General features: G+C 43.6%; 1 protein-coding gene across 1 annotated transcript; it reads left to right on the forward strand.

The window, feature by feature from the left end:
- Positions 1-4,037: 4,037 nt before the first annotated feature.
- chst14 (carbohydrate (N-acetylgalactosamine 4-0) sulfotransferase 14) lies at positions 4,038-20,037 on the forward strand. The gene is made up of 2 exons (XM_078398381.1): positions 4,038-4,523; positions 16,911-20,037. Exons 1-2 carry the CDS (start codon positions 4,290-4,292, stop codon positions 17,727-17,729), a joined length of 1,053 nt encoding a protein of 350 aa, XP_078254507.1. The 5' UTR covers positions 4,038-4,289; the 3' UTR covers positions 17,730-20,037.
- The last annotated feature ends 339 nt before the right edge of the window (positions 20,038-20,376 follow it).

Genomic DNA, 20,376 nt, shown 5'->3' on the forward strand with positions numbered 1-20,376 from the left:
GGATTGGGGGGTAGCTAATGTTATCCCACTTTTTAAGAAAGGAGGGAGAGAGAAAACAGGAAATTATAGACCAGTTAGTCTGACATCGGTGGTGGGGAAGATGCTGGAGTCAATTATAAAAGACGAAATTGCGGAGCATTTGGATAGCAGTAACAGGATCGGTCCGAGTCAGCATGGATTTACGAAGGGAAAATCATGCTTGACTAATCTTCTGGAATTTTTTGAGGATGTAACTAGGAAAATGGACATGGGAGAGCCGGTGCATGTAGTGTACCTTGACTTTCAGAAAGCCTTCGACAAGGTCCCACATAGGAGATTAGTGGGCAAAATTAGAACACATGGTACTGACATGGATAGAAAATTTGTCTATTGTCAAAGACCTACAACATCCTGCCTACGCTTTCATTTCGCTCCTACCATTGGGAACGACATATAGGAGCCTGAACATTATGTCGAAGATAGATACAAAATCCTGGAGTAACTCAGCGGGACAGGCAGCATCTCTGGAAAGGAGGAATGGGTGATATTTCGGGTTGGTTTAGTCTGAAGAACGGTCTTGACCCGAAACGTCATCCATTCCTTCTCTCCAGAGATGCTGCCTCTCCTGCTGAGTTACTCCAGCATTTTGTGTCTATCTTTGGTTTAAACCAGCATCTGCAGTTCCTTCCTGATTATGTCCATTAGTTTCAAGAAAACCTTCTTCCCACCTAACACCAGGTATTTATACTAGTATTACCAGTATCACTAACCTCAGGAACTATGAACTCTATGAACTGTTTAGGAAAGAACTGCAGATGCTGGTTTAAATTGAAGGTAGACACAAAACGCTGGAGTAACTCAGCGGGACAAGCGTCTCTGGAGAGAAGGAATGGGTGATGTTTTGGGTTGAGACCCTTCTTCAGACTGATGTCAGGGGAGTGGGTGGGACAGAGATAGAATGTAGTCGGAAACAGTGAGACTGGTGGGAGAACTGGGAAGTGGGAGGGGATGGAGAGAGAGGCAAAGCAAGGGCTATTTGAAGTTAGAGAAGTCAATGTTCATACCGCTGGGGTGTAAGCTACCCAAGCGAATTATGAGGTGCTGCTTCTCCAATTTGTGGGTTGTCCTCACTCTGACAATGGAGGAGGCCCAGGACAAAAAGGTCAGATTGGGAATGGGAGGGGGAGTTAAAGTGCTGCCCCCACTCCCTCCTCCCCCACTCCCTTCTCCCCCACTCCCCTCTCTCCTCCCCTCCCCTCTCTCCTCCCCTCCCCTCTCTCCCCTCCCCTCCCCTCTCCGCTCCCTCTCCCCTCCCCTTTCCTCCCCTCTCTCCTCCCCTCCCCTCTCTCCTCCCCTCCCCTCTCTCCTCCCCTCCCCTCTCTCCTCCCCTCCCCTCTCTCCTCCCCTCCCCTCCCCTCTCTCCTCCCCTCCCCTCTCCTCTCTCCTCCCCTCCCCTCTCCTCTCTCCTCCCCTCTCCCCTCTCTCCTCTCCCCTCTCCTCTCTCCTCCCCTCTCCCCTCTCTCCTCCCCTCCCCCCCTCTCTCCTCCCCTCCCCTCCCCTCCCCTCTCTCCTCCCCTCCCCTCTCTCCTCCCCTCCCCTCCCCTCCCCCCTCTCCTCCCCCTCTCCTCCCCCCTCCCCTCCCCTCCCCCCTCCCCTCCCCCCTCCCCTCCCCCCCCTCCCCTCCCCTCCCCTCCCCTCTCCCCTCCTCTCCTCTCTCTCCTACCCTCCCCTCCCCTCTCTCCTACCCTCCCCTCCCCTCCCCTCTCTCCTCCCCTTCCCTCTCTCCCCCCTCCCCACCCCCTCCCCCCTCCTCCCCCACCCCTCTCTCCCCCCTCCCCTCTCTCCCCTCTCCCTCCCCTCCCTCCCTCTCCCCTTCCTCTCTCCCCCTCTGTCAGTGTAGCGGAGGTAGAGTTCGGGGATAGGGCCAGTGTATGCCTGGAACTGTTCTATGAACTGTTCTCTGGTTGGACTACGGACTTCAGTTTCTTTGCACTAGGGTTACTTTTATGGATTTATGAAACTGTTGCAAGTATGAATTTCATTTTCTGTTGACAGTATATATGACAATTAAACACTCTTAACTCTCTTGACAGTATGAAACAGTAAAGCAATTTATATGACAGCTGAACTAAAATGAGAATTTGCCCTAAATGATTTGCCCTAAATGAGCAAGATTTAGATTCCCCAGCCAAAACTCTAATTGATATAATGAAAAAAGTAAGCAGTGTTCCTCCTGCTTCGACAGGCCTGGCAATTTTAATGTTTGAAGTGAACAGATCACAGCTTCACATTCCAACCCAGAGAACATGGGTATGATGGTTTATAACTGTGGAAGGCGGATGATGTATAACTGACTGATGCTCGAGAGATTTTATATAATCCTGTCTTAACTGCGGAGCAAAAATGCTTCGTTTTCAACCTAAGAAACTACATTTTCATATGTGTGCCATATGACAAATTTCCTACAATGGGGGCTGGGGAAATGGTTTACCACATTATGTTGTGTTGACATCATGTTCATATGCCTATGAAGCAAGATTTAAGTCAAACTAATGCTCCACAAAAGATTTCTAAGTCATCCAGCAAATTCCAGCACTGGGAGCTTGCCGTTACCTCCAGGCAACCTGATGTGTTTAGTTAGAAACTAGTAATGCGGTACTATCTCTATTTATTAAAATACTGGATGTGTGGGAAATCTGAGGTACAACAGCAAGTGATGGAATTATTCAGCAGGTTGGGTAGTAAATGTGATGGTAGTTAACATTTCAGGTGAAATTGTTAATGAAATAATTGATCCCACCACCAGTAACATCTTCCCATGCCTACCCTTCTCCGTTTCTGCAACTCCTAGGTTCACTCATCCCTTCCCACACAAACCAACCTCTCCCCAAATACTTTCCCCTGCAACCGCAGGAGATGCAACACCTGTCCCTATACATCCTCCCTCGTTTCCATCCAGGGACTGCAGCAGTCCTTTCAGGTGAGACAGAGGTTCACATGCACCCCCTCTAACATCATTTACACATATTCCCGATGTAGTCTCCTTTACATCGGCAAAACCAAGCATTGTCTAGTTGACCATTTTACCGAATACTTGCATTTGGTCGGCCAAGGCCTCCCAGTTGCTAACCATTTTAACCCCTTTCCATTCACAAACTGACCCTTCTGTCATGGGCTTCCTGCATTACCAGTGAGGCCACACTCAAACTGGAGGAACAGCACCTCGTGTTTTGTTTGGATATCTTACAATTTGATGGTATCCATCTACTACATGCTCATCCTTGCTCCAATCCTTCTCCTCATTTCTTTCTATCAGCTATCTCCCCTTTACTCCATCACTGAAGAAGTATTCTGACCTGAAATGACCACTGTCTATTTCCTTCCACAGATGCTGTCTAACCCACTGTTCCTCCAGAATAATCTATTGTGTCTCTAAGATCTAGTGAGTTCTATTTGTGGTGTGCAGCATCATGGCACCAAAGAGTGATTATCCACCTATCTGATCAGATAATTAGGTTGTGCAATTATATAGCTCTTTTCCTCTGCAACTTCTTCTCCCCATGCATTCCTTGAGAACTTGATGTTCCTCCAATACTGATTTTATGCCGACTTTACCAAACTTCGCTGCCACTCCATCCTAAAAGCAGATGTTAAAGTCTACCCTATTATCCATGTATCTGGACACATTTTTTAATAGTTCTTCCTTCAGGTCAATACGCTGAATTACTGCATAAACGTTTAAACATATACATTAAAGTTATAAAATAAATGTTTTTATCTCAGATTCCAGAATCAAATTGTCTTTTCCTTCTAAATGAATGAACGTTTTGCTACTGTACTAAAGGTATGAAGTTATTTCTTTCCACAGATGAGGACTTGCAGAACTTATTGAGTTTTGCTCAAGATTCAAACATCTGCAGTGCCTGAGGGCCGTGTATTAGCAGCCGTGACAATGGCACCACTCGGCATCCCCTCCCGTCGTGAGGGAACCAGCGCCAACCCGCCCAGCACGCGCCGGCAGCGTCGCTCTCGCGCACGCGCAGTGGCAGGGAGCCCGGCTCGGGTTCGAATCCAACTGCCGAGCGGTTCAACGCCCACGCATGCGTGCTGAGGGTGGATGCAGGGGGCGGGCCGAGTTGAGCTGCAGGGGGGAAGAGTCGGTCAGTCGGTCGGGCTGTCGACCGGCTGGTGGGTGCGGTGAGGGGTCAGTCGGGCTGATGGCCGGCTGGTGGGTGCGGTGAGGGGTCGGTCGGGCTGTCGGCCGGCCGGTGGTGCAGCGAGCGGGTGGGCGGATTGACGGAGCCGGCACTATGGGGGTGCAGAAGGCGGCCCGGGCGGCGCGCAGGGCAGTGCTGCTCCCCACCATGTTGACATTCGGTGTAATCGTGGCATCGGGTGGGCTGCTGATGATGATCCAGAAGGGCATGCTGGCCGAGGTGGACGCGCTGAGCGACCACCCGTACGGAGCCCGCAGCAGGTCCCGCAGCGGCTCCAGCTCCAGCCACGGGAAGCACTGGAAGGGGGAAGTGGATCCGGATTACCAGGTGGGAAACGCATCAGAGAGGAGACCGCCGTTACCGTTAGTTCATGTAACTCGGTGCCGATTGCCGGCGGCCACTACACTGGCTGTCAGAATGGGAGCCGAAAGCAAAGCAAGACCAAGAGCAAGAGCCGCCTGGAAGCGGCTGTTGTTGCCCATTTGTTGCACTTTTCTCTCATACCCGCCCTCTGAATGCGGCCTGAATCAGAACAGCTGGGGCGAAACTAGTCAAGGCTCAGAGTTAGACAGAGTTCTAGGGGCTAGTGGAATCAAGGGATATGGGGAGAAGGCAGGCACAGGTTACTGATTGGGGACGATCAGCCATGATCACAATGAATGGCGGTGCTGGCTCGAATGGCCGCTTCATGCACCTATTTTATATGTTTCTAACCCAGGATTTAAAAAAATAGAAATGAGGAAATGGCGCAAATAAATACAGCCTGTTCAAATAATATAATAGATTATATATGGAATTACTGAAAGTCTTATTCAGTTTTTAAAAACCACTTCGGGTGATTTTGATTGTAACACGTCCTGACAGTCACTTGGAATCTATTCTCATGTGTGCAGGCATCAGTCCTGCCTGTAGCTATGTGCAACTTGCCAACGTCTTTTCTTGACATTTCCAACTTTACAATACCAAATAACTCTCTCCTGGGACAGTTTGAATGAGAAACCCCTCTACAATTGTACTCTTATTCATCCTGATTACCTACCACGACACCACGAACTGTCTCGACTGGAAGCCCAACAAAGAAGCTTTTGTTCGATAAAGTTTATTTTGGTTTTATGGTTTTGATATGTTTCCCAACAATCTTAGAAAATGGCGAACAATGCGCGTAGTGAACAAAGCCTCTTGGTTCCTTGCAGTATTCTGGGATAGAATTTGTGGTCATTGCTTACTTTTGTGTGGTTTGGCATAACGAGTCAATTTGCTAAAGACTGACAGCAATTTTAACTAACATTGATTTCTGCTTGCCATTGTCATTGATGCCCAGTATTATAGTAAACGCCAGTCGGATTCTAATTTATCCGTGACAGGTGGGAAAGAATGGTGGGTTGTATCCTATTCCTAATGGTGTAGGAGTATGTGTATGAGCTTTGTTTTAGGACGTTTTGATTTAAACAAATTGTGCTGAATACCATTTTGGTGAAATCAGTCAGGGTATTGAGTATAGAAGTTGGGATGTTGCACAAGATGTTGGTGAGGATGCATTTGGAGCATTGTGTTTTGTTTTGGTCATCTTGCTTCAGGAAGAATGTCATTAAGCTGGAAAAAGTGCAGAGAAGATTTACAAGGATGTTGCCAGGACTATAACTGACATGTTCCAGTAAGGAGAAGGGATAAGGATGACAAAGGAAGGGAACCTTGGATGACCAAAGAGGTTGATAATTTGGTTAAAAAGCAAAAGGAAGTGTACACAAAGTTTGAGAGGTTGGAAGGTTTTTGAGAAATGTAAAGGAGGAAAGAACCCAAGCAGATGATTAGAAGGGCCAAAAGGGACCACAGTATGGGTTTGGAGAGTCTCAGTTTTAGCTTAGTTACAACGTGGGAACAGGACCTTCGGCCCAACGAGTCTGTGCTGACCAATGATCCCCGCACACTAACACTATCCTACACACACTAGGGTCAATTACAATGCTACCAAGCTAATTAACCTACAAACCTGTATGTCTTTGGAGTGTGTGAGGAACCTGGAGATCTCAGAGAAAACCCACGCAGATCACAGGGAGAACGCACAAACTTCTTACAGACAAGCACCCGTAGTCAGGATCGAACCTGAGTTTCTGGCGCTGTAAGGCTGCACCTCTACTGCTGCGCGAATGTGCTGCCCATCGATGAAAAATTCTGTCAGATTCAGAGCAAGATTAAAGAAAATCCCAATGCTTTTTAAGCCTATATTAAAAACAAGAGGGTAACCAAGGTGAAGGTAGGACTGCTTAAGGATAAAGAAGGGAATTTGTGCATGGAATCTGAGGGTGTAGGCGAGTTACTGAACAGATATTTTGCATCTGTTTTCACCAAGGAGAAGGACATGGAGAGTGAGATCAGTCATAGAGTGATACAATATGGAAACAGGCCCTTCGGCCCAACTTGCCCACACCGGCCAACATGTCCCAGCGATACTAGTCCCACCTGCTAGGATTTGGTCCATATCCCTCCAAACCTGTCCTATCCATGTACCTGTCTGACTGTTTCTTAAATCTTGGGATATTCCCTGCTTCAGCTACCTCCTCTGGCAGCATGTTCCATACATCCACCACCTTTTGTGTGAAAAGGTGTGGGGAATATTATGCAAGGGCAGTTGAGATTGAGGAGGTATTGGGGCTCTTGAATAGCGTTAAGGTGGATAAATCCCCAGGACCTGATGGGATCTATTCCAGATTATTGACAGAGGTGAGAGAGGAAATTGCAGGAGCCTTGACAAAGAACTTTGCGTCTCCTCCAATCTTAGGCCCAGAGGACTGGAGAGTAGCTAATGTCCCTGTTTTGAAAATGGAGAGTAGAGAAACCCCAGGGATATATAGGTTGGTGAATCTCACATCAGTGGCAAGGAAGCTATTGTAGACGATTCTTTGGTTTAGGATTTACCACAACCTAGCATGGCTTATTAACTTGATTGAGGTTTTTGAGGAGACGACGAAGGTAGTTTATAAGGATAGGGCAGTGGATGTAGTCGACGTGAATTTTAGTAAATTCAAAGTTCAAAAACACTTTATTTGTCCCCGTGGGGCAATTTACAAAGGCATATGAGAAAGTCACCCATGATGGACTGAGATTAAGATGCACAGGATTAACAGGGACTTGGTCCTATGTATTCAGAACTGGCTTAGTGGTGGAAGAAGGAGGGTTGTGGTGAATGGACAATATTCACGCTGGAGGTCTGTGACAGAGGAGTTCTGCAGGGACCCCTGCTTTTTGTGATACATAAACATAGCACAAAAAGTAAGGACATTTGTGTTTGGTAGATTATTTCTTTGTTGTAACAATGCTTCTTGGCAATAAATCTTATACCGTTGGAAAGCCTGTTTATTTCCCTTTTAAATGGTGCCACATTTGTAAGGAACATGCATTTGTGGGATGAGCAGCAGAGCTGAGTATGTGGGTTGCGCCCATGAAAAATCTGCCAAATCTCTGCCAATGCCAAACAGCTTATTCTGCCATTGACTCTTGTTCGGTGTTGTTTGGTGGATTGGATGATTGAAGTCTGAAGAAACAAGACATATTGGCAATTTAACAATTTATTCATTTAATAAACAGAAGCCTCAGTGGCGTGTGGAAGAACCATACACAGCCACAACAGCCTGGCACCTCCTCCTCATGCTGGTCACCAGCCTGGTCACACACTGTTGTGGGATGGCATCCCATTCTTCAACCAGCATTTGTCGCAAGTCAGCCAACGTGGTTGTGTTGGTCACTCTGGCACGAACAGCACGCCCAAGCTGATCCCACAAGTGTTCAATGGGGTTGAGGTCAGGACTGCTGGCAGGCCATTCCATCCTCTCCACTCCCAAATTCTGGAGGTAGTCTCTGAGAAACCCTGCTCTGTGGGGGCGAGCATTGTCATCTTGGAGGATAGAGTTCGGTCCCAGACTGTGGAGATATGGGATTGCCACTGGTTGCAGAATCTCATCTCGATATCTCTCTGCATTGAGATTGCCTTCAATGATGACAAGCCTCGTTTTTCCAGTGAGGGAGATGCCGCCCCACACCATCACACTGCCTCCACCAAAAGATGTTACTCTATCGGTGCAGCAATCAGCATAGCGTTCTCCGCGTCTTCTCCACACTTTGACCCTATGATCCAACTGCCGTAGACAGAATCTGGACTCATCGCTGAACATAACTTTCCTCCACATGTTCAGGTTCCAGTGCACGTGTTGCCGACACCAGCGCAAACGGGCCTGATGGTGAAGGGCAGTCATGGCAGGCCTCCTGGCAGCCCTATGAGACCGGAAATCGGCTGCGTGCAGTCTGTTCCGAATTGTCTGGGCAGAGAGCCGTCGGCCATATCGTCTTGCAAACCTTGACTGCAAATCTGTAGAAGACAGCCTACGGTTCCTAAGTGCTGACAGGGTGAGGAAACGGTCTTCTTCGGGTGTCGTCTTCTTGGGACGCCCACTTCGCGGCCTGTCTCTGACATCCCCCGTTATATGGAACTTGGCCTTCACTTTGGAGATGGTACTAGGGCTCACTCCAAATAATGCTGCAACTTGGTTTTGCGGAACACCAGCTTGAAGTTGCCCTATCGCACGGGCCCTATCCAGATCAGTCAAACGTGGCATGCCGATTCTTGGAGCAGACACCTACTGACCACTGTAGCAGGGCCCATGCTCACAGATGCTGCCTATCAGGTGCCAATCAGGCACCTGATTGTCAGCACCTGGGGGTACCAGAAGCTCAAAACAAGAGTCAATAGCAACAGCAGAATGAGCTGTTTGGCATTGGCAGAGATTTGGCAAATTTTTCATGGGCGCAACCCATATACTCAGCTCTGCTGCTCATCCCACAAATGCATGTTCCTTACAAATGTGGCACCATTTAAAAGGGAAATAAACAGGCTTTCCAACGGTATAAGATTTATTGCCAAGAAGCATTGTTACAACAAAGAAATAATCTACCAAACACAAATTTCCTTACTTTTTGTGCTATGTTTTAGATGACTTTGACGTAAATGTAGCTGGGTTGGTTAGTAAATTTGTAGATGACGCCTAGATTGCTGGGGTTGCAGAATGTGAGGGAAGCTGCCAAAGTATATAGTCAGATATAGATCAGCTACAGAAATGAGTGAAGAAATGGCAGATGGAATTTAATAAGGGCAAGTATGGGGTGTTGCACTTTGTGAGATCAAATGGAAGGGGAAATTATACGATTAATGTCATGGCCATTAACAGCATTGATGTACAGATTCCATAACTCCCCGAAAGTTGTAACACAAGTAAAGTGGTAAAGAAAACATGGTATGTTTGCTTTCATAGGAGTCAGGAAGATATGGTCTACAGGGGAGGTTGGACAGACTTGGATTGTTTTCTTTGGAACACTGGAAATTGCAGGGAGACCCGATAGGAGTATATAAAATGATGAGAGGGTAGACAGTCGTAACTTTTTTCCAAGGATAGAAATTGTTTTAAAATGAGACAAAAGTTAAAGGTGACTTACAGAGGGTGGTCAGTGCCTGGAACATGCTGATTAGGTTGAGGCAGATTCAATAGTACCATTTAATACTCTATTAGATGGGCATACGGATATGGAGGGTATGGATTGTTTGTGTGCAGGCAGATAAAGTTGGTCTTAGCATCATGTTCGGCACAGACATTGTGGGCTGAAGGGTCTGTTTTTGTGCTGTACTGCCCTCTGTTCTAGAGCAGGCTGGACTTTATTCCTTGGAGTGCAGGCTACAGGATGGCCTTAGAAGTGTATAAAATTATGAGCTGGAAAAGGTGAATGCAGAAAGTCTTTTACCCAGGGTAGTGGAATCAAGAACCAGAGGACATATATTTAAGATGAGAAGGACAAGATTTAATAAGAACCTGAGGAACAACTTTTTCACTTAGACGGTGGTGAGTATATCGAACAAACTGCCAGAACTGTTAGTTGAGGCAGGTACTATATCTGCATTTGAAAGACACGGGCAGGTACATGGATAAGATTGGTTTAGAGAGATATTGGCCGAACGCCGACAAATGGGACTCTCTTAGGTGGGGCATCTTGGTCGGCAGGGGTAAGTTGGGGCAAAGGGCCTGTTTCCGTGCACAATGGCTATATGAATGCATTGCAAGTGGCTATCATGGTGATCATGGCCACTAATGTTTTTGCATATGAGGGTGCATATCTCTGAGATTATTGTTATTGGTGTTGTCTATTTGCATATATGTTTGAACAGTGGAATTGGTAAATACCATTTCACAATTTTAAGATGGTATCTAATGACCACAGTATGTGAGGACAAAGGACTATGTCTCGGACAGGGTGGTCTGCAGCACAGGGGTTCCGCAGGGAACAGTGCTAGCTCCATTCTTGTTCACCCTGTACACTGCGAACTTCAGGACCAGCTCTGCAAACTGCTATCTACAGAAGTTCTCTGATGACTCTGCCATTGTCAGCCTCATCACAGGCGACGATGACAGGGCGTACAGAGAACTGATCAAGGAGTGTGGACTGGTGCCAGCGGAACCGCCCCCGGATCAACTTGGGGAAAACCAGGGAGATGGTGGTAGATTTCAGAAGTTCAGTCACAAACAAGATAACAAACGAGAGTTTTAGTATATAGATGAATGATCTTTTGCTATCCACCTTGTTGCTGTAACACTGTAAATTTCCCCAGTGTGGGACGAATAAAGAAATATATTATTATTATATTATATTTGGACAGTCCAATTGATTTAGACATTTTGGAGAGGGATTGCAACAAAATGCAGCAACTTGGGTATATTTTATAGAGCAGGGATATACAGTCATTGGCAAATGAATTTCAGTATAGAGTTTTACCTTTTAGTTAGAAACAAAACATTACATAATCGTTGGGGAATTGGAGGGGGGGGGGGGATGTTTAAAAGGGAAAGAGGAATGGAGGCATCTAAAAGAAAAGATGTAAGATAAGATGATTTAAAAATAATAGTAAACCAGAACACTGACATTTTTGAAGAAATAGAATTGGAAGAAAATGATAAAACTTGAATGGAACTTCAGTACTCAGTGTGATTTAATTATAAATAGTGCGGGTCTCTTAATGAAATGGATATGGAGAAACAAATGATGATGAAATATGTAATTATGAATCAGAGCACAAGAGAGAAATTCATAATACGATTGAATGGTACCAGAACAATAATCTCACTCTCAATGTTAGCAAGACCAAGGAGCAGACTATTGACCAGGTAGGAAAGGCTGAGAAAGGCTGATATTGGAGAGAGTTGATGGCTTCAAGTTCCTGGGCATGCATATCTCAGAAGATCTGTCGTGGGCCCAGCATATTGATGCAACCACAAAGTAAGCTCATCAATGCCTCTATTTTTCTTAGACGATTGAGGAGATGCAGTATGCCAGCGGATACTCTATTGGACTTCTGCAGGTGTATAATGGAGTGAACATTGACTGGTTGCATTATGGCCTGGTTTGGCAACTCCAACACCTCGGAACAAAGGTGAATACAGAGAGTGGTAGATGCTGCCTGGTCCATCACAAGTAATGACCTCCCCACCATCAAAGGGATCCTCAAAAAGACAGCCAAAATCCATCAAAGATCTACATAATCCTGCGTATGCTCTCATTTTGCTCCTACCTTCGGGAAGAAGGAACAGGAACCTGAAAACCATGTACATCAGATTCAAGAAGAGCTTCTTCCCAGTAACCATTAGGCCCTTGAACATTATGTAACACTAACCTCAGCAACTATTAACTTCTATGGACTGTGTCTTTGGTTGCTCTATGGACTTTGTTTTTGTTGCACTAGTATTACAGTATTTATTGAATTTTTATTTGAGCTGTGTATTGTGTTTACATGCTGGATTTAGTAATAATTTAAGAATTTCAAAGTAAGAATTTCATTGTTCCATTGTTGGTACATATGACAATTAAATGACGACTTTTCATGACAGAGCAAAAGATATTTACTAGAATTATACCAGAGCTGAGAGCTCATAAACTGTCTGGAATCTAGTGTTGGACAGCCTTAGGGCTTTTCTTTTGTAGAACTGTCTTGAGATATAATATAATAGTACAGACATAGAGTAGGCATTTCCATGTTGTTGTGTTCGGATCTAAATGCCGAAAAAATGTACGATAATACATAATCCAGTAGTGAATTTTAGAGGTTCATTTATTTAGAATTGTTATGGTGTAGAGCACCATACCTTGGAGATGTTGAGCCAGTATCAGGCATGTGAATTTTCAGCGTTTCCGCGGATTTCTGCGTTTTAAAAATCCATCTTCCACGCTTTTTGCATGGTTTCCGCGTTTTTCACTTTGCCAAATAAACAGAGAAATCGGATCGAAAAAAAGAAAGAAAACAAAATAAACGATGTATAGACTTGTAATGAACACTAGGTTCTGCTAGAGGTCGCTAGGGGTTCCGCGAGAAACCCCCCCCCCACGCGCCCTGGAAGTCGCTCTGAAAATGTGGCACCTAGGCAGGGCAAGGCAGCCAATCTCACCCTCAGCGGGACTTCCCCTGCCGATCGGTGGGTTGCATTTGCAACCTACGGCCGAGGCTCTGGAGCTCCAGCCCAGCTGGAGCCAGCAAATCTATCCCCATAGCCGTCTTCCTTGGCCTGCTGGATAAACCAGCAACGCTCTGGTACCAAGAGTACCAGAAAATCAGTGGTGGAACTGTAATGAGTAAATATTAAATTTAAGTGCAAGATTATATAACTAAATTAATTAAGACAGGATTAAATATAAAACACAGCAGAAAAGCCAATTACCACCTTTTTGGGCTGATTATCAATTAATGTGCGAATTTACTTCAAAATGTTATTAGTGTACAGTGGCTTATTCACATTATTTTGTAATGTCTGTTTTTACTTTGAAATGCACAAAAAGAGGATTGAAACTGGTAATTTTGTGTGTAATTTTTTGACCCCCGTTGTATGCCTCGTGCAAGCGCTTGGATCTTTTCCTCTTTTTTTACCTCACTCACATGCTTGCAGTACATGCAATTCCAAGAAAACCAAGCACATGAGAAAGAAAGGAGTCGTAAAGTTTGCTAACAAATAACTGAAAATGGGAGGAAACAATTAGAACACGTCAAGATGGACCATTGGAGCTGAATCATATATTTCTGGATTATATATCCCATGCAGTTGGGGGTAGAAAGGACCTGGTGCTCTCCTTTGGTATTTCTGGGAATCAAGGGAATTGGAAACTATTTGTTTCCATGTGGCAATTTGAGAATCGGGAATTCATGTGTGCTTTCATGCAATTTTTAAACCAAATGTATCGGTTAGTAGCAAAATTAAACCTCCCCTTTCAACCTGCAATCCGTAAACAACTAAAGGTTGTGAGTGGACCCCATAGCAAAATAATTAGCTTTCAGTTCAAACAAAACGTCAGTTATTTTCTGATACTTTAGTCAAGTGCACTTAAACAAAACGGTTTGCAATGGTAGTACAACTTTTCTTTCAACAGCTGGCTTGCATTTTTTTTTAGTTAATCTGTAGTGCAGATTTTTGGAATCAATGTATTTTTTGCTACCAACAATGTCACGCTTCTGGTACTTGTTTTTAACAATGAATGTTATATAATAAACTAAAAAAAAATCAGTTCTGTATGTATCTCTTTTTTATTTTGACACTTAAACTTCTTTAGTACCTGAAACTAGCTTGCAAGTGAACAGATAAGATAAAGTTAAAATGTCAATAGAAAAGAAAGCCAGAAATCATACCAGAAAATGTTTGGGAAACATAGCTAGTGTGGTATTTTAGGTTGGAGATCCTTTGTCAAAACATAAGGGAATACATTTGAAAGCTTCCTTTCAGATTTGAGCTGGGAACCAAAGGGATCTTTATGGATCACAGGTACAGATGATTTTGGAATCTGGAATAAAGGTATAACTTCGTGACTCTAATTTGATTGGAGTGGTTGTATGGATATTACTATGGAAGACTGCTGCAGAATATATAAAATAATTTTGTAGAAGTAGCTGTATAAATGGCAGACAAATCACAATCAATATGAAGTTATACTTTTAGTAGGAAAAATATGTTTTCTTTAGAAAAATAAAAGTCAAAACTGGTTAGGCTGAGAGGTAGAGATTTACCAAATCCTATCATTTATAATTTAATCCAGTTTAACAAGGTAGTAAAAAGACCAAACACGTTATGATATTTTTACTACCTGTTAAACTGAATTAAATTATAAATTATATGATGCATCATATTTATCCAAGTCCTTGAATTACCATGAGGAAACATTTTTTCCAATGTCTAATCTATCAAACACGTTTGATGTATCCAAAGAGCAATGTGTTGGAATATTTTACTTGGTGGTCAGAATGTGGGATTTGACAACAAAGGATTCGAATTAAATAACACTTATTGAAAGTGAAAATCAGATGAGTACAAAAAAAAGAATTGAGTGTTATTAGAGTGGGAAGAAATAGATTGGCCAAGGCTTATATGGATCAGAAACATTGGCAGCTGAGACAATTGTATCAGAAATTTTATGCAATTCCTTCAACGAACTAGCACAAGGCTTATGGTTTAAAAAAAAAAAATCAGCTTTTAAAACAGTGATGGCAACACAGGCCATTTATATTAAGAGGCGTACATATGAGGTTATCACCTTCCTTTTGGATGACCTGTGGACTTGCACCGTTTAGTTTTATTCCATCTATTCAACTTCATTTTTCTATCAGCCAAGACATTTCAGTCAAGTGTCCAAATTAGATATTGATTCAATGAGAAAAGGAATGAAAGCTTTCCATTTCCCTCCACTTTGTTTTTGTCCATCATTCTTGAAGATACATGTGGCTTATTAGGTGTGCTTCGCCACATTTTATGTATTGTATTACCATCTTCCAATGCATCCATTGATCAGAAAACCTTTTCATCTTATCCCTATGGCGATCTTGGCCCACTATTCACTTGAGTACCCTGAAAGAATGTGTTTTATTAGCTTAAGCTTTAAGATATCTCCTTAAAAACAAATTACAAGTATCCAAAATAATAAATTTAAGTGGAGGGACAAGGAACTGAAGGTGCTAGTTTACAAAAAAAGAGAGTGCTGGCGTATATCGGCAGGTCAGGCAGCATCATGAGAACATGGATAGGTGATGTTTTGTGTTGGGACCCTTCTTCAGACTGATTATGGTGGGTGGGAGACATAGCCTGGCAAGTGATAGGTGGGTGCAGGTGAGAGAGCTTTTTGATAAGTAGATGGTGAGACAAAGGCCAGGGATGAAGAGACATAGTGTGCGATATAGATAAAGGAGGGGAGGAGGAAAGGGAGCAATGGGTGCAAATCCAGGTGGGGCACAGGGAAGAGGTGGGGGGGGGGGGGGGGGCTGGGGTTAATAGGTTAGTTACCTGAAATTGGAAAATTCAGTGTTCATACTGGTAAGTTGTAAGCTACCCAAGTGGAATATGAGTTGCTGCTCGTTCAAACTTTGCGTGTGGCCAAACTGTGGCAATGGAGGAGGCCAAGGACAGGAAGGTCAGTATGGGAAAGGGAGTTAAAATGGTTAGGAACCAGGAGATCTAATAGGCCTTGGTGGACAGAGTTCAATGTTTGGCGAAACGGTTTTCCAGTCTAAGCTCGGTCTTGCCGATATAATTGAGGCCACATTGGGAATACCGAATGGAGTAGATGAAGTTCGAGGTGTACGTGATCCCACCTGAAAAGACGGCGGGGGTCCCTGGATGGATGTGAGGGTCATCCATCCATGGACCCCAGCCCCTGGGATTGCCGGGGAAAGTAGCCGGGGAGGAGGTGATTGGGTAGGAAGGCATGATTAAACCAAGGAGTTGTGGAGGGAGCTGCCTCTGTGGAAAGTAGAAAGTGGTGGGATGGGAAGATGTGACTGGTGGTGGGATGACATTGAAGGTGGCAGATATGTCGGAATGATATGTTGGCTAATACGGTGAAAAGTAAGGTTTGGGGATCTCTATCCGTGTTCTGTCTGGGGGGAGGGGGAGCGAGAGCAGAACTATGAGACACAAAGGAGATGCGGTTTAGGGATCCATCTTTGACAGCAGGGGGGAACCACGCTTATACTCAATAAATAATTTAAAGTCTGAAGAAGGGTCTCGACCCGAAACGTCACCCATTCCTTCTCTCCCGAGATGCTGCCTGACCTGCTGAGTTACTCCAGCATTTTGTGAATAAATCGATTTGTACCAGCATCTGCAGTTATTTTCTTATACTACTTGTTGCTCCACTGCGATTTCTCTTCGAGGTATGTCCACTTTGAAGAAGTTCTCCTCCTCTCTTCGACGAGTTTAGCAACATGCTCTCTCGCTGCTCCCCCTCTGTGATTTCTCCTGCCCGCCTGCTCTACGACCACATCTTGACAGTCTGAAGAAGGGTCTCGACCCGAAACGTCACCCATTCCTTCTCTCCCGAGATGCTGCCTGACCTGCTGAATTACTCCAGCATTTTGTGAATAAATCGATTTGTACCAGCATCTGCAGTTATTTTCTTATAAAATAATTTAAAGTGTTTAGATGTTGAGTTGACTCAAATTCTTCAGCGCTGGATAGCAATATTTTTATATTGAAATTTAAGGGTTAATTCTAAAATTTCACAATGTTTTCTGGGAACATTGCACTTTTGTAATTGAGGAATATCTACGAGGTATTGAAGTGTAAGTGCAGCTTAACAACTCTAACCTTATGTAAGGGGATTAATATTTTGTTATGATGTCACCCTAATTTCCTTTTTTCTCTTTATTAGATTATTCAAGAGATCCGGAACCGTACTCTTCGTAGTGTTTGCAAACAGAAGACAATGCCACACAGTATCTTGGATTTAACCGCATCCCAACGACGGACTTTGCTAAAACACATCCTAGTTAATGATGAATATAAGTTTTTGTATTGTTATGTACCCAAAGTTGCGTGCTCTAACTGGAAACGTGTTATTAAAGTACTGAGTGGTACATTGGATAATGTGCACCTGCAGATAAAAATGGACCACAAAAATGATTTGGTGTTCCTTGGCGATTTAAAGAACAGTGAGATTAAATATAGGCTGAAGCATTACTACAAGTTTATGTTTGTTCGAGACCCAATGGAACGATTGTTGTCAGCATATAGAAATAAATTTGGAGAAATGGTGGAATACCAAAGGAGATATGGAATGGAGATAGTGAGAAGATATAGGAAAAACATTGGGCAGTCCAAAGGGGATGATGTTTCTTTTTCAGAATTTCTTCAATATTTGGTGGATGAAGATGTAGAGACGATGAATGAACATTGGATGCCAGTTTATAATCTGTGCCAACCATGTGCTGTGATGTATGACTACATTGGTTCCTATGAACGATTGCATAGTGATGCACGCTACGTACTTCAAAATGTTGGGGCCTCGGACAGTGTTGAGTTTCCTGAAAGGCAAGCATGGTATAAACCCGTCACAAAGGAGATCTTGCATTACTATCTATGTAAAGTGCCTCGAGAACTTTTGCATCAACTTCTACCAAAGTATATTCTAGATTTTTCATTATATGCTTATCCTCTCCCAAATGTCACACGTGAATATTGCCGGTATTGAAGAGCATTGTTTCCATCCATATGGAGGAGAATGTGTTTTGCATTTTTATTTTTTAATTTGCAAAGTTGATGGAATCATTGGCATTCTGATAGCATTCTATTGCTGCTTTCTTTTATTATATGTGCTTATAACAGTGGAGTTTTGGGCTTTCTGGGAGGGGATGGATTTGCCCCCAAATCTCATTCCCTCCCTGCCCAAAGTATGACTTGAAAATTTTCTCTGATAAATTCTTGGTTCAAATTGACGTGTAATTTCCCCAGGATCAGTATTACACTAACTGTTTTTGTCTTGTGTGTTTATTTGCAACACTGTTTGTAGTTCTTTTCATACTTCAATTTTATCTCAGCTTGTTCTGTTCTGTTCCTTTTCCTCTTCATTTATTTCGTTTCTTTGCTCTTCAATTTTTTTTGCTTTTTTTAATTTGCAGATTGCAAATGGGGATGCTATTCCCATTGTGTGGAGATAATTGATTAATTCCATTGTCAATTAAGTTTAGTGATCACATTGATGTAGGGTGAGATTCTATGCCGAAATTTAGTATTTAACTCCTCCACTCTGCATTTCTTCAGATGAAAATTACCATGCTTTTAATGGTGTATTCACTGTAGTTTCTCAAGGCTTTTCTTCAACTTTGCTCTTTTAAATTGAGAGTAATTTTAGTTTTGTATACAGTTGACAGTTGAGCCTAGACTTGAACTCTTACAGATTAGCTGACAGTATTTTTTAACTTGATTCTTACTGATTAGCTGACAGTATTTTTAATGTTAATTTAGTAGTGTGAAATTCTCCAGTTAACTAATGACTTTCCATTTTGTAGTTATTCACGAAATGCTGGAGTAACTCAGCAGGTCAGGCAGCATCTCAGGAGAGAAGGAATGGGTGACGTTTCGGGTCGAGACCCTTCTTCAGACTGATGTCAGGGGGGCGGGACAAAGGAAGGATATAGGTGGAGACAGGAAGATAGAGGGAGATCTGGGAAGGGAGAGAGGGACAGAGGAACTATCTAAAGTTGGAGAAGTCAATGTTCATACCACTGGGCTGCAAGCTTCCCAGGCGAAATATGAGGTGCTGTTCCTCCAATTTCCGGTGGACCTCACTATGGCACTGGAGGAGGCCCATGACAGAAAGGTCAGGCTGGGAATGGAAGGGGGAGTTGAAGTGCTCGGCCACCGGGAGATCAGTTTGGCCAACACGGACCGAGCGCAGGTGTTGAGCGAAGCGATCGCCGAGCCTGCGTTTAGTTTCGCCGATGTAAATAAGTTGACATCTGGAGCAGCGGATGCAATAGATGAGGTTAGAGGAGGTGCAGGTGAACCTCTGTCTCACCTGGAAAGACTGTTTGGGTCCTTGGATGGAGTTGAGGGGGGAGGTAAAGGGACAGGTGTTGCATCTCGTGCGGTTGCAGGGGAAAGTGCCTGGGGACGGGGTGGTTTGGGTAGGAAGGGACGAGTGGACCAGGGAGTTACGGAGGGAATGGTCTCTGCGGAACGCAGAAAGGGGAGGGGATGGGAAGATATGGCCAGTGGTGGGGTCCCGTTGTAGGTGACAGAAATGTTGGCGGATGATTTGTTGGATATTCTGGCTGGTGGGGTGGAAGGTGAGAACGAGGGGGATTCTGTCCTTGTTACGAATGGGGGGAGGGGGAGCAAGAGCGGAGCTGCAGGATGTAGAAGAGACCCTATTGAGAGCCTCATCTATAATGGAAGAGGGGAAGCCCCGTTTCCTGAAGAATGAGGACATCTTTGACGCCCAAGTGTGAAACACCTCATTCCATTTTGTAGTACTCATTCTGCTGTGTAATAAGTAAACAACATGGCAAGGCAGTACAGTAAAACCTTGCTGGACCAATAAGACCACATCCTTTCCCTCTGAACCTGACTTTTGTCTTCCTTGCTGTTTGTTTTTATCCTAAAAGGAGCAGGACTCAAATCTTATTTTTGAATCAGTGGTATTTCTTGTACTTGATCGCTGTTTAATTCTGGAATGACAGAAATTTTAACATTGCATTAGAAATTGGCTGTTCTTGATCACTCTGTATGTATATGTATTTTATGCTTATTTTATAAACTGTACATAGAATGCTCTAGACTGTTTCATGTAGATTATGTTGTTTTGCTTCTCTCGCTAATTGTATGGAACATTATGTTTTACAGAACATTGGAAAATCGAATGTATGTTTTGTATAAATTTTAAAGACATATATGAGTAGCTTAGAATAGAGTTCAATTGAAACTAGTAAGGCTGGTAGCACATTTTGTAAAGGTATATTTTTGTGAAGATGTTACATTTATAGGTCAAATAAAATATTGTCACCTTGACTATATTCGTTTTTTCACCCACTTGTGTTTTAATTTTAAAGTAAGTATTTAACTAAACGTTAACATGATTACCAGGAATTGTTACTACACGTTTTATTGGGTCCATTGCCATCTTGTAATCAGTGTGCTTTCCCGAGCGTTAGCTAGATCAGATATGAAGTAAAATATCAATTGTTTTATTCAAGTATCCAATTCAGATCTTGAGATTTTTTTTTACAAAAAGCAGGAATTTAAAGTATTTGCAAGCAGCTAAGCTAAGGTTATAAGAGTACAGTGTAGTTTGTTTCTATTTCATAAGAAATATTTGAAAATATGTGAAAAATTTGCAG

This window comes from Rhinoraja longicauda, chromosome 1 (assembly GCF_053455715.1).
Source record: "Rhinoraja longicauda isolate Sanriku21f chromosome 1, sRhiLon1.1, whole genome shotgun sequence".
Classification (NCBI taxonomy): Eukaryota; Metazoa; Chordata; class Chondrichthyes; order Rajiformes; family Arhynchobatidae; genus Rhinoraja; species Rhinoraja longicauda.

Coding starts and splice junctions, on each gene's coding strand:
- chst14 (XM_078398381.1), top strand. CDS start 4,290: ATGGGGGTGCAGAAGGCGGCCCGGGCGGCGCGCAGGGCAGTGCTGCTC. Junction 4,524..16,910: donor AAGTGGATCCGGATTACCAG/GTGGGAAACGCA, acceptor TCTCTTTATTAG/ATTATTCAAGAGATCCGGAA.